The 14,903-nt window shown below is 43.0% G+C and overlaps 1 protein-coding gene across 3 annotated transcripts in view; it reads right to left on the bottom strand.

Annotated features, from left to right (window-relative positions):
- Positions 1 to 4,587: 4,587 nt before the first annotated feature.
- The window catches only part of LOC120997080 (zinc finger protein 34-like), a 32,119-nt gene continuing 21,803 nt past the window's right edge, over positions 4,588 to 14,903 (bottom strand). Inside the window, exons 2-8 of one of the 3 annotated variants that reach the window (XM_040427002.1) lie at positions 12,658 to 12,749; positions 11,979 to 12,105; positions 9,377 to 9,481; positions 9,194 to 9,310; positions 7,424 to 7,528; positions 6,547 to 6,663; positions 4,588 to 5,849 (exon numbers count right to left, since the gene is read on the bottom strand). In XM_040427002.1, the coding sequence (XP_040282936.1) occupies positions 5,008 to 5,849; positions 6,547 to 6,663; positions 7,424 to 7,528; positions 9,194 to 9,310; positions 9,377 to 9,481; positions 11,979 to 12,105; positions 12,658 to 12,729 (1,485 nt within the window). In that variant the 5' untranslated portion in view covers positions 12,730 to 12,749 and the 3' untranslated portion in view covers positions 4,588 to 5,007. The remainder of the gene's footprint in view (positions 5,850 to 6,546; positions 6,664 to 7,423; positions 7,529 to 9,193; positions 9,311 to 9,376; positions 9,482 to 11,978; positions 12,106 to 12,657; positions 12,750 to 14,903) is intronic. The other 2 variants (XM_040427003.1, XM_040427004.1) reach the window with 2 other exon arrangements.

Raw genomic sequence — 14,903 nt, 5'->3', positions numbered from 1 at the left:
TATTATAGTAGTTATATTCTTGTACATAGGAGGCAGTATTATAGTAGTTATATTCTTGTATACAGGAGGCAGTTTTATAGTAGTTATATTCTTGTATACAGGAGGCAGTTTTATAGTAGTTATATTCTTGTACATAGGAGCAGTATTATAGTAGTTATATTCTTGTACATAGGAGCAGTATTATAGTAGTTATATTCTTGTACATAGGAGGCAGTATTATAGTAGTTATATTCTTGTACATAGGAGCAGTATTATAGTAGTTATATTCTTGTACATAGGAGCAGTATTATAGTAGATATATTCTTATACATAGGAGGCAGTATTATCATAGTTATATTCTTGTACATAGAAGGCAGTAGTATAGTTGTTATATCTTGTATATAGGGGTATATAGTACTATATTTTATAATTTGATTTATAATAATGACGACACAAGGTGCATCATTTAATACAGAAATGTTTATTTATATCTCTATCTATACATTAGTTCTGTACAGGCCGCTGGGTTTTAAACTCTACACACAATTTACAAGAAGTCAGACAGTAAGTGAATATACAGATTGTTAGGCCAACATATATCTGTCACTTTCTCAATGTTCTGTGTAACGTCCAGTCGTGGAGCCCGATGCTTACATGGAAGATTTATAAACTGTAAAATAAATAGGAGAATAACGAGAGGGTAATTTCTAAAAAGGTTAGAAGATACAAGCATCGTCACAAGTTCCCACGGCTGCATCTTCACATTATGTTGTGCTATTAGGATGAATATTTTATATGGATATTTGTCAGCAGAGGAGGGGAGTGTGAGCAGGGGAAGATCTCCATATATCTGGAAATTGTTAGATATATTTTCGAAGTTCTATAATAGCTTAAAAAAGTGTAAAAAAGAGCAATAATACCTTACTGATCCCCGCCATTCCCATTCTGACACTTTCCTGTTCACCTGTCGATCTCTACGTCCTGGTTCTTCTTGATAGGAGGTCCAGAAAGGGTATAGCGGAAAGCCCAGGAGCAGTGGATTTTGTTTTTTTTGGTCATTGTGCCCTTGAAAAAAATCCCTTCCATACAACCAGTAGTTTTCCAGGTTTAGAAAAACATGGCTAACCTTGGACAACCTTATTAGGTGCTCATGACAATATTAAGCCTATATAACAGACAATGTTTGCCCGCGTGTTGCAAGGATGATCCTTATTATATAGTCTTTGTTGTACTGATAAAACCACTGCTTCTGAAGATCACAGTGTGACCCCCCCCCTCCTTATCTGTTCTGTCAGCTCTGGAGCTGGAAACAAATATAGTGGCAAGGAACATGACAGCAGTACAGTGCTAACAGATTTCACAGAAGGGAAATGACCCTGCTTCTGAGAGAAATGCATCTAGCTGTGCACCTAAAAAGCAGAAGAAGTCGGCTAAAAAAGACATTAGGGAAGCCCAAAAAAGCACAGCCATTATGCAAACTTTTTTGTTTGAAAACTCAGGTCCATTTTAAAGTGGATCTCTTAGCAATGTGATTCACTTAAATGGGGGCAGTATTGCAGTATTTATGGCCACCACACAATGTATGATGCTGTGCTGTTAGGGTGCCCCTTCCAGACTGCAGCAGCTCGTTTAAACAGCTGATCGGCGGGAAGCCGGGAATAGTCATAAATTGTACGTGGTGGAAAACCTCTTTAATTTTGTAGTTTTATTTAAAAGTGGTCACTAAAAATTGGGGGAAAATTGTTTTTCACTGGGACATGGAGTCTCTGTGACATCATTATTGATGTCTCGGGTTTCCTAGCAGTTCTGTATTGAAGGCCACCATTAAATGTTTTTTTTACTATAATTCAGCATGAAAAACTAGTGACGTTTGTTATTTATTTTGTGTTACAAAAATGCTGCAGTTGTGGGAGATTGTTCTTACTTCATTATAATGGTGCCTCCTAGTGTTTAATCTGTATAGTAATGTGCACTCCCATCTACTGAGGTGCTTGTACATGCTCAGTTCTATACTTCAAACTGCCACTAGCCACTGAGAAAGGACAAACCTCTCGGAGCTGTGGTTGAGAGAGAGCTGCAGCAGAAAGGACACACTCCTCTGAGCTGTGATTGAGAGAGAGCTGCAGCAGAAAGGACACACTCCTCTGAGCTGTGATTGAGAGAGAGCTGCAGCAGAAAGGACACACCCCTTTGAGCTGTGATTGATTGAGAGAGAGCTGCAGCAGAAAGGACACATCCCATGAGCTGGCAGCCTGAAGAGAACCTAGCAGAGCAGTTGGAACAATGAATGAGGAGATCTCTGGATCCATGTGAGGTACAGGGCTGGTTCTGGTTTGTTAGAAAGAGATTGGCATGGACTATATGATGGCTGATTTTCATTCCTGTTTTTAAATCAGTCATGGGATTACCCATTTAAGGAATGTGAAGCTTAAAGGCTATGAGCACCTTTGGGGCAATTTTTTTATGATCACATTTTACTCATTTTGGGGGCTAAAAAGATTTTTTTTTCATTTGGTCTTTATTAAACATTCTCCACTCCACGCACAAGCGGGCAGAATGTGAATTAGCGGGCTTCAGGAGTAAGGACCATGCCATTAGCGCATTCATTTACATGGGTGAGGAGTTACTATGTCTTTACAGTGACATAAGCCTAGTTCTCCTTATACAAAGGTGCAAATCCTCTGCATAGTTCCTACAAGACAAAATTCTAGCTGCCTGCAGCCGACACTAGAGGGAGCTCTGTTGTGTGCACTGCCCTGGAAGTCTGTTTCCATGCAAGCCTATAGGAGCTTCGATGTCAGTGTCACATAGACATAAGCTGCAGAGCAGATACTTTTTGTGAATCGTCTAGTAAGGGCAAATGGAGCTTCTAATTCTACTGTTTTCAAATGGGGGCAACAATAAAAAAAAACTTTTTTTTTTTTTTTTAAAGGAGAGCCTGGATAGAAGTGGGGAACATCAATATCCTAATAGGGCATATGATGAAGGGTTTTCATTAGTGGTAGAGTCCAATTAAAAACTAAATGAGGACTGTTTGGTCCTGAGGTTCTCACCGTGGAGATGCAGGTACTGCTGTGCTTGTTTACATGGAGTACGTACATGTGTGAATTGTGGACAAAAGGGAAAACAAACTCCTCCCTGTAGCTTTTGACCCTGTGGTCAGTCTTTAGGGTATGTTCACACAGCATTTCTCTTCATTTGCCAAATCCATTGCAAAAAAATTCTCCTAACATATCTGTCTCAGGATTTAAATAGGATTCTGTTTAAACTACGGCAAAAGGTTTTTCCACACGTGGAAAGAAGGAGCACGTTCATTTTTGATGCAGTTACTGGGAGGAATGGCAGCAGGTGTCTGCACGAGGATTAGCCCTAAATCTGTGGTCGGATCCACAACAAGCAAATTGGAGGGTCTCGGATTCTAAGACACTGAACAGCCATGTCTCCTGACTCCACCAGAAACTTGTCGGGGAACGGTCAAGAGGTCTCCATACACATAGAAGTTGACTGAACTCACAGGTTTTTGTGGGATTGGCCAACAATATTATTTCATACGTATGGCCAGCTTAATGGTCCCACATGTTGTCCCAGGTCAACGATTTGGTGGCATCATCTGTCCAACTCATGCGCACACAGGTTCCTTGACAGCAGATGTGGGGGGAAAGAAGGATGGAGCATGTTGGATTTCAACACAAGAGCGGAGCTACTGCAAGAGATACTGGGCAGGCAGCAGGATGTTCCCCTCTCCCCACTGATAACACATGCACATCGAACTGAACAGGAATGTGTACGGGGAATTTGGGAAGAATAGATGTCGGCCAACAGCTATCGAAGGTGAATGGCCACCTTTAATGAAAAACATGCAATGTCAGAAGTAGAGGAGGCAGAGCAGAGTCAATAGCTTATCAACATCTCTAGATCTATTCTAGGGTAGCCAAATAAAAAATAGCTTTCCCAGGCTGCCATTGTAGTGCCCGGCTTAGGCTGTAGGGGGAGTAGTGGGAAACCAGATTCTGAAACGGGGTATTCCACCTTTAGATATTTTCTGACAATTCATATAGACCTCACTGCCCCATCCTGGGCATCAATCGATGTGGCAGATTGCTACCAATTTGATATATTGATTTGGGGTCACATGGAGTAAACATGTTAATGATCAGTCCTCTATGTACAGATCCACAGACAGCACTACCCAAGTCCTACGGAAAGAAGCTGCAGTACTACTTATGACCCCTAGAGGTTGCTGACTCCAATCTATGTGCTCTTACATTCAAACCATAAAGTTTGTATAATATCTGTTTTGTAGACTATTCTAGGGCACAATTCATAGACACATACGGCAAATATGTTTATAAGGATATCGACCAGTCCACGCCAGGGATGGACGTACAACCAGTCACATGTGAGGTCAGAACATGTTGGCCATCAGTGGTTCTATAGAGAACGTACGAGTAAAGATCTGTCTATAAGGCTATGTTTATGAGCTCTAGGGCTACGTTTGCACAAGTAAATAAAGGGTAAGTATAAATCAGTCTACAGGACGGTGAGCACCAGTACAGATTAGTCTACAGACAGTATATGACAGCGACGGTACGTACAGATCAGTCTATGAATCTACAATTCCATCCTACAATTTTCAAGTCTAATTATCTTTGGTCTTCTACAGGAGGTCACCAATGTAAAAATATGTGGTGGCTGGAGTTTTTACCTTCCAATTAGATTACCGCTGTTATATGTTACCCAATATTTGGAACTTCATTCCAAAAATTAAGTTTTTTTGTTACTTAACCCCAGCATGCAAAGTGCTTTTCAGAATTCTGTATCAAACCATTATGGGCCAGAGTGTATAAAAAATACAATGAGAGGAAGACGCAAGTAAACCCCATCTGAGCGTCAACATCTTAGATCCATTATGACCTCTCCACAGAACTGCAACTTTCGACTCGAAATTTGCAGAACTGACTCAGAACTTGACTTCTTCAATGAAACTATTAGTAACTGAGTTTATAAAGTGTAAGGGAAAACACCACCTCACTTTTCTGGCCATAAAGTCTTCCACGTGAGCTTTCTACGCTCTACCAGCCTCTGATGGGACTTTTGGTGGCCGAGTAGACTGGTCTTCTGACGAAAGCTCTTTCCACATTCAAAGCAAACAAAGGGCTTCTCCCCAGTATGAGTTCTTTGGTGGACAGTAAGATGAGAGTTAACACTGAAGGTTTTGTGGCACACAGGACACTGATAGGGTCTTTCTCCAGTGTGTGTCCTCAGATGGACCTTTAGATGGTAGGATTTAGTAAACCTCTTGCCACACACCTGACATCCGTAGGGACGCTCTCCTGTGTGCGTCCTCTGATGGACCTTCAGGTGTGCGCTCTTGTGAAAGCGTTTCTCGCAAACAAGGCACTTGTATGGCCTCTCCCCTGTGTGGATTCTCTGGTGGATTTTCAGTTTGTAAGAGTTAGAAAAGCCCTTCCCACAGTCTCCGCAAATATATGGTGCTGGCAAGCTTCTGATAACAGGTTTTGGATGTGGTGGGATGATGTATTCTTCTGCTTCATCCTCTGGTGGCCCACATGTCCATGTCCTATGAACCGTCTGGTGTAAGAGAAGAGTCTCACTTTCGGTGAAGCTCTGTTGACACTCGGAGCACTGGAATGGACGAGCTTGTGTTGGGCTCGATTGGTCTATGAAGTCATAAGCACATTCTGATATGGGCTGACCTATCCGAAATATGGACTGGCACTTCCTGGGACGAGGGAGTCGGATTGGTGATGGGCTGTCCCATTCTTCAGGAGACTCATTTTCCAGTGTAAACTCATTAGGTCGAAAATCCGTCAGACGTTCCTCAGCTGGACTCCTGATGAAACCATCATCTGTGGAGACAAAACCAAGACTGATATTGCTTTTTTTTCGGAGTTGTCAAGACTGAAGACCTATTTCCAGGTAAGTCAGTATGATAATAAGCATGTTTTAGTGTCAGTTACTCAATGTTCTTATTATACAAGGAAGAGTGCAACACAAACATTACGTCCTTCTTGATAAAGGCAAAGGACGATCACATGGCTGGATTAGGGCCATTTTACATGGTACGACAAGAGAAAGATTCATCCCCAATCAACGCCTACTAGTTAGCTCCATTTACATGCAGTAACGATAGCTGCTGCAGGAAGATGATCGTTACTACGATTGTTCATCCCCATAGTTTCATTGTTTGTCGGCAGCACATCCCTGTTTACACAGGACTCACCAGCACATTTACAAGGCCAATTTATTGGGGATGAGTCTTGTGCAAATGTTTCTTCCAGATAATTGGCCAGATCCTTGGCCTTTTGAAAGGGGCTTTTGCTGACACCTATCCAAAGTCAGTTGATCCCTCTATGACAATCTGTCGTGAAGGCCATACCAGTTGAAACCAAGCTCTTCATGTAAAATTTTACTTCTAATAATCTGTAATGACGACTTTAATAATACATTTTATTATTGTCACTATTATCATCATCAACACATTGTCTAGGTCCTCCCAGGAGAAGAGATGAGAGATTGCGCAGGTTGGTTCCTGCGTGGACTGACCTTCATGCTGCCCGCCGCTCAGGATCTCGTTGTGATCTGTCTCGTGCACATTCAGCCAGAAGGGCTCTGTGCTCCCGTCTATAGTGACGGATATTCCTGTTCCTATGACTTCATCCCCTGGGAGGTGGAGACAAAAGAAAGTACTTATTGTCCATTACCTTGAGGCTTTGCAGCCAACCGCAAATTCCCTGATCATGCTGAAAGTCCTCTGTGATAAATGGAGGCCTCTACTGTCTGTTGTATGATTTTATGCAAATGGTGGTGTGATTTTTTATGTCATGGTTTGCTTTGTAGCCAGTGTATAAGTGCGGTTTGTGTTACCGTATGTCTGCTATAAGCGTGCCTGCTTGCGAGTAGGGCGCTGTTGGGATTTTTATCAGCCCTTACAATGTGATAGATTGTGGCAGTGTGTTTGGGGTGCATGGAAGGCTGTGTTGGGGTGTGATTTAGGCTAATTTTGTAGCTTGAGAGTAGGGGGTATGCAAGATTGAGTACGTGAAATAAACTAAGCCTTGCCATTTGCACCCAGGTCACGTGACAGGGCGGTCCCGTCTATGACATCCTCCATACTACCCTCACACCGGTAAAATGAAGTAACAGCCACTGTGGATCCATGAGATGGCTCTAGATGAAGTTCTTCAACGCTTTCAATGACTCAATCTGATCCAAGTTAGGGTTGAGATTACATAGTATGGAATAAATAATAGGGTGAAGGTTCCCACAAGTACCCATCTACACGTATATGACAGAGGTAGGTCAGAGGGTAACACAGATGAGGAGCATGACCAAACCAGACTATAGGGTCAGGGTGCTCAGACATATGTGTTGTACCTTTGATCTAGGTCTCAGCTCAAGGAACCCACTTCCAGTAGCTTACCTGACATTTTGTCTCCAGACAGAGGTTCGGGGTCAGGACAGGCTTCAAACACCAGCTCATCGGGTTTAATCCGCAGGAAAATGTCCGGCTTTACAATGGGAACCTCTGAATGAACACAGAACAGTAAAGACTGTCCAAAAAAGTAACGGTTACTAATAGACAGCGACCCTGACGGCTCAAGTCTCACCACCACTGTATATAGCATCTTCTTTCCTCATATGTCTTCATGGTGGTATATGTATAGCGTTACCCAAATTTAGGTGTAAAGCTTCAGCGACAATTACGCATCTGCCCAACTGGACTTCTGCACTGAAAAAGCTTAATGGATGTATGTGTTTCCTGGTTTACCAGGGTTTTCTGCATTCAGGAGTCTTAAAGGGGTTATCCAAAATGTTTTTACTGAAAGCCTATCCTCAGGATAGGCCATCAATATCTGATTGCCATGTGTTCAACATCCTGTACCCCGACCAATCTGCTTTTTTCAGTGTAGTCAGCGCTGGAACTACACAGTTCCACCCATTGTGTAGTGGACGGAGCTGGTGACCGTAATGCTACTCCCACTGAAGTGAATGGGATCAGCGCTGCAGTAACAAGCTCCATCCACTGCACTTTGACTTCAGCCACTGGAGCTACCGACAAACAGCTGATTGGTGGGGGTCCGTGGTGTCGAAAATAGGTCATTGATATTAAAATCATGGATAAACCCTTTTGACATTGGGTATTGTCTCCTTCCGTGTCCATGGTCGTACACTATTTCCTACCGTCATGTGCGTCCAGGTACATTGATTCCTGCTCTCATGTGTGTCATAGTATTACACTGATTTCTACCCCAGATTGTACAGTTTCCTACCCTCATGGTGTACAGTGTAACTTTAATTCTTGTGCCTCCACCGAATTGTTTCCACAGCTGTATAATGTCTCCTACACCCAAGAGTCCTGAACTCAAATATTGTTCCTCAATAAGTAGTGCTTTCTGCACTCAAGCATCTCCGCAGTCCAACACTAACATGCCTCGGCGGTAGTATAAGTTCTCCTATACACGTTTCTCCATGGCCGTAAAGACTCCTTACACTCAAGGGCCTCCATGGGTCTCCCTCATTCAAATATCTTGAAGGGTTTTATAGTCTGAACACAAGAGTTTCCATAGTACAATGTCTCCTACACCGGCATGTCCTCAGAGTCTCCAGTACTCAGCTGTGTCAGTGATTGTCTTGTCTCTGGTGAGCCTGGATGACTGCCTACTATAAGATGTGTCCCACCCTGAAAGTTACTTCATCTACTTCCTGGTGAATCTCGCTCTCTACGTTGTCTGTTATAATGTCCTCTCTTGGGATATTAAGCCTTCGATTTCAGGGTTATGGGAGAAGAATTACGGCTAAAGCTACAAGTGAAACTCAAAAAATTTGAATATCATGCAAAAGTTCATTTATTTCAGTAATGCATCTTAAAATTAGAATATTGTGAAAAGGTTCAATATTCTAGGCTCAAAGTGTCACAGTCTAGTCAGCTAATTAATCCATACCCCCTGAGCAAAGGGTACCTGAGATTGTGACTTTGGGGTTTTCATAAACTATAAGCCATAATCATCCGAATTATAACAAATAAAGGCTTGAAATATCTCGCTTTGCATGTAATGAGTCTATCTCATATATTAGTTTCACCTTCTAAGCTGCATTACTGAAATAAATAAACTTTGCACAATATTCTAAGTTTTCGAGTTTCACCTGTACTTCAGCCACCAGTCGTGTCTCTTCATTATAATACCCTCACCTGAGGCGGCAGGACTCTCCCACACTACAGGGTGCTCCAGCTTCTGAGGAGCAGAAATGTCATCTTCCACCACCTCCCGGATCCATAGCGAGATGTCTGAGTTAAAAACAGGGGAACCTGCGAGAAAAGCATCATCAGTACCAAGCTGGCTCCTCAGTCTACTGAACCCTTCCATATACTTACCTGCTGTCAGTATATTTTTTTGCTCCTTTGACTTCTCACCAGCTGGCGATACTCCCTTTATTTCATCTACTCTCAGCAGTTGTTCAGGGTTCAGGATGGTGTAGCCTATCAGAAAATATAGTCACATATATGTGCGTACCTTATACACAGTTGAATCACATTATTTTGACCACCAGCTAATAAACAGAGTAACCACCATGTGCAGCACGGACAGCCGATAGACCGGCTGGGAGTGACTCAATAAGATCCTGGTAGGTTGTCACAGGTATCTGGAGCCATGCTGAGTGCACCCCACAGCTGCTGGAGGGGGCATGGGGCGGGGGATCCACAGAGAGAAGACGACCATCAAGGTGGTCCCACTTATGCTCATCTGCGTTCAATTAGGGAGCCAAGGTAGTACTTGGAAGTCTTGGTCATGTTCTTCCTACCAATGTCATACATTTCTAGCTGTGTGACATTGTCTTGCTGGAAGATCCCATCCACCCCAGTTGAGACAATCATTTTGTAAGGATGTACGTGATCTGCAAGGATGGATTCATAACCAAATCAGTTGAGAGAGTCTTCCACAATCGATGAGTGGCCCTGAGAATGTCAGGAAAACCTCCCCCAGACCATAACACTGCCACTACCACCAGCTCGTGCTCTTCCAGCATTGGCTGCAGGGTATTCCCTCTCTGATATTTCTCTCCTGACACGCCAAGGTCCATCCGTTCGATGAAGTAGAAAACAGGACTCATCGGAGGAGATAACCCTTAAAGGGTAACTGTCATGTTTTCATCATAAAAATAATATCAATTTTAACTGTGTTTCTGCTGCAGCAGCATTATTCATAAAGCAATCTTTAGTTTCTTTACATATCACTATTTTTCTTGGGTTTTTCCCTTAGTTGCGGCTGTTTAAACATTTACAATATGAGGACCTTCTCAAGATGGCTCCTCTGCCAGTTCTCTGAGGCCAAAACTGCTTTCCCTCAGCTCTCTGCAAGCCAATCAGATTGGATTACTGAGAGACACGCCTCCTCACTCTGAATCCTAATGCAGGCATGCAGTGTGAAGGACCGCTCCTCCGTCTTCCTGTCTTCTTAGCCGGAAACAGACAAGCCAAAGCAACTGTCTTTTAAGGGAGCAGTGGAAAGGGACAGAGGACATTAATGAAAGCTGTTATTATAAGGTAATTACTGATCTTTTTACAATCATTGACAGACTAACTCAGGTATACATGCCTAGTTCTAATAAACTAGCAAATAAAAAAATATATATGACAGTTACCCTTTAACGGATCAGCAGAGGTCCGATTCTGATACTGCCGATGTAGCTTCATTAGCAGAAGTTCAGTGACCGTCCATCTGCTCCGGAGTCCCACACACAGTAGGTTCTCTGAACTGTTTTGTTAGACACACATCTGGTTCCCCCTGGTTCACTTTAGTGGTGAGCTGGTCCACTGTATGGTGTCTGTCCGTTCGTCCTCCTGCACCTTCGTAGCCGACGTTCACCTCTGACATCAATGACACGTGGTGCTCCACAGTTTCCATGTTGCTTATTCACAATGCTGCCATTTATCCGCACACCATACACATTTACCACAGCAGCAGAGAACAGTTCACGCTGCGCAATATCAGAAATACTGCACCTGGAGCCCAAAATTGCCCCTTTTACCCATGACGGCAATGAGGGATATCTGTGTGCAGACAGCCTATCACACGCCTTATATACCCACCAAGCCGACTCAGCACACCTTATATACCCACCGAGCCGGCTCAGCACACCTTATATACCCACCGAGCCGGCTCAGCACACCTTATATACCCACCGAGGCCTGCCTCAGCACACCTTATATACCCACCGAGCCGGCTCAGCACAAAGGACTTCCTTCATGAACTACTGCTGCTGATGTAGGAAGTGGTCAGAATAATGGGACTCGACTGTGTACTACAGACAGTACAGAATACGGAAATACAGGCAGCAAATTTACGCTCAAGTGCACGCACTTCGGCTTAGACGATGAACTGCATTCTGGGAGATGTAGTGTTTTCTTCAACATACAGCTGAATATGCATCCTTCACATTGCATGTTCTTCTAAAGCAGGTCACACATTCGAGACCACGATCGGCCACACTGCAGCCGATCAGTCGTTTGTGGGATCGTCCCTACTAGCGATCCCGCCTGCAATATGCCAGAGAAAACTGGCCAACCAGGGAGTCCATTTAAAAAAATTTAAAAAAACGACTCCCTGGTCGTTGACCGTGGCAAATGATCGGCTCATCATGCCATAAACATGTAGTTTCTGCCAACAACAAACAAAATTTTCCAGCATGGCCTATTACATTTTCGGCAGACAAGAGCCTGCCATTGGCCACTGCGAACGATTGGCCATTCCGGCCTACTTTTATCTCATGTGTATGACCAGCATTAGATCTAGAGAAATAAGACCTGAGGTTGTGCATCCTGAGAGTTAGGAGAAAAGCAGCAGAATAGTGAATATTGCTAGGAGTGTGACAGCAGTATAAAGCATGTGGTAACTTGTGATGGAAAAGAATTTAGTAGTCTACGGGAGGACGCAGCTGGACTTGAGGTCTTCCTGTATGTAAAGGAGTCTTCTCACCCATCGACAGCAGAGTAGTGTGGATCTCCCGCATCACATTCTTGTACAGCTCCTTCTGCCAGTCCTCCAACACCCCCCACTCCTCAGCGGAAAAACAAGCCGACACATCATGAAAGGTCAACAGGGCCTACAAGATGAGGAAGGGAAAAGAGACACAATCCAAGAGACTGATACCACATGAGATTGCATGAGACCGATACCACATAAGGCTGACACATTAGGTGAGAGTGACCTCATGTGAGGCTGACATCATGTGAGACTGACACCACTTGAGGTTGATACCACGTGAGATTGATATAGTATGAGGCTGACACCACACGAGACTGACAACACCTGAGGCTGACTCCATGAGAGACTGACACCACTTGAGGATGACACCACGTGAGACTCACACAACATGAGGCTGACATCACGTCAGACTGACACCACATGAGATTCACACCATGTGAAACTGACACCACATTAGACTGACACCACTTGAAGCTGACACCACATGAAACTGATACCACGTGAGATTGATACTACATGAAACTACCACATGAAACTGCCACCATGTGAGACTGCCCCCACATTAGTCTGCCACCATTTCACTCTCATCCTCCATAAAGTCTCCTATTAATTAACCCACAGAGAATTAAACTTCCTGAAAGGAGATTTTGGGAATGTGTTATTTTCTTACCCGCACTGAGACCTCATGAGGAAGGATTGCAGCTTCCATGGCACAGAAACCGGGATCAGTCGAGTCCGACATGTGAACCAGGGGTTCTAAGGCTTTAAAACAAATAGAACGGATGAACAGAGTGGCACATGTCTACATATACTGATGAATCATTGTATAACGCTCTACAACATTAGAATAGACATTGTGCTTCATGGTCCTGCTTACATAGCTTATGGGTTTGCTAAAACATATTAATATAGACAATCTTCTTTGAGTTGAACACAACATCTATTGTTTTTAGTATTGTACACCAGTATATACCACAGGGCAGTGAATACTGAATACTGTACACAATACTGGATACCAGTGTCTGGTTGTTGTACATGGTTCCACACCACAATTGGTTTGGCATGGACCATACTGGGGTGCCGAGTCTAAGAAATTTGCCTGTTCTTCACCTTTAATCCTCACATGGAGGTTTGGACTTTCCTGGTTCTCAGGATAGTCACTAACTGGTGGCAGTGGAGCTGAAGAAGCAGTAGCACTGTCAGGAATGTAGCCAGAGTCAACACCACAAAAGTGATCAGAAAGCGGCAAGCCAGAGAACGAGTTGAGGGTCAACACCAGGAGTGAGACAACAAGTACAAGACAACAATTATGAGGGCTAAGAAAAAAGAGGACTCCAAGCATCAAGCCAAGGTCAAGATCAAAATGAGAGACGATCAATAACAATAGCATAATAACTAAACAAAGAAATTACTTTAAATTGCGGACAGAGTGGAAAGTCCAGAGTCCTCTTCAAACCATCCACCAGAAGATTCTAGAACGGAGGGACAAGAAGTCTTGACCTTAACAGAAAATATGCTGATGACCAAGAAACAAAGGGAAATGTGGGAAGTGTTGTAGATTTGAAAAGAAATAGGCAACTTTTGACAGTAGATAACCTGATTGATCTGGTTGAGCACTTGGAATGGTCCACTGACATGAGGAGCAAGTTCAATGGTGTGAACGATAAGCCTGATATACTTATATGGGTTCAAAACTTTATATCTGGGCGCATTATGAGTCTACCCTGTCAATGTTTTTAAATTAACCTTTTTACTTTGTTAGCAGAGAGATGTAAGGTTCTATGGACCTCAGTCCAAATGTCCTGAAATTTCTGCAGAAATTCAGAACAGTTGGCACCTGAGGTTAGACCACAAGGGAACAGGAACAATAGGACATCAGACATAAATTATATAAAAAGGTGATTTGGCATATTAGTTAGAAACACGTTTATAGTGGGAAAATTTTGCCCAGGTCAGAAAATCTGGCCAGTCATACTGATGCATGACCATTACCACAAATACAAAGAAATTTCTCTAGAGGTTGATTCTGCCAATTACTCTGTGGAAGGTAACTGGAAGAGAAACATCAAGGGATCTTCATGGTTCAACACAATGCTCTCGAGAACTCAAAAACATTACACTCCCTAATCAGAAATAATTCGAAGAAGTAGGCAGTGAGTACAGAAGATCTCCTTGAAAAATATCTGATTCAATCATTGAGCTTTGGGCAATCTAGAGTAGATAGGGTCATGCATTGAATATTATAGAGAACCAATCCACTATGACCCAGATAGTTGTGAAACCTTGAGCCAGACGTAAATCCATGACCTTGATCCAAGGCTTGGCAGGAATAGGCTGTGTCTGAAGAAGAATTGAGGGTGACTGTCTGAAGGGTTTAAACCGAGCACAGGTAATGCAAGAAGTGATAACTATGGTGGTCTTTTTTCCGGTCAAACCACCAAGAGAAGTAAGAAAGCATCTCACAAACGCTTTTGATTCAAAGGTGGCCAAAGAATAAGTCCATTATACTTTACGGTATAAAATCAAGGACACTAAAGTTTATCCTCCAGGAGCATTGTACTTGGAAACCTTAATCAGCTTGGGTCAATAATGAGTGCAAGACCCATAGGAACAGAATCAGAACCCCTTCCCCCTTCCCAACCCTTCTTGATGAGGATTAAATTGTATGACCCACGGAGATCTAATTTAGAAAAGTAACAAGCTCCCCAAATGTGGTTAAACAGGTCCAAGATCAAAGGAAGTGGGCATGTGATCTTCTCAGTAAACTTGTTCAACCCATGGTAATCAATGCAGGGTCTCAGGAAACCATGCATATTTTTAACAAAAAAGAACCAAGCGCCAGCAAGGAAGACAGCTTTCTTATAAAACATTTGTCTAAATTCTCCTGAATACATGCTGACATTGCCTCAGTCTTGG

The sequence above is a fragment of the Bufo bufo genome, chromosome 4 (assembly GCF_905171765.1).
Source record: "Bufo bufo chromosome 4, aBufBuf1.1, whole genome shotgun sequence".
Lineage (NCBI taxonomy): Eukaryota > Metazoa > Chordata > Amphibia > Anura > Bufonidae > Bufo > Bufo bufo.
The sequence above is the reverse complement of the archived record's forward strand: the minus strand, read 5'-3'. Positions and strand labels throughout refer to the sequence as shown.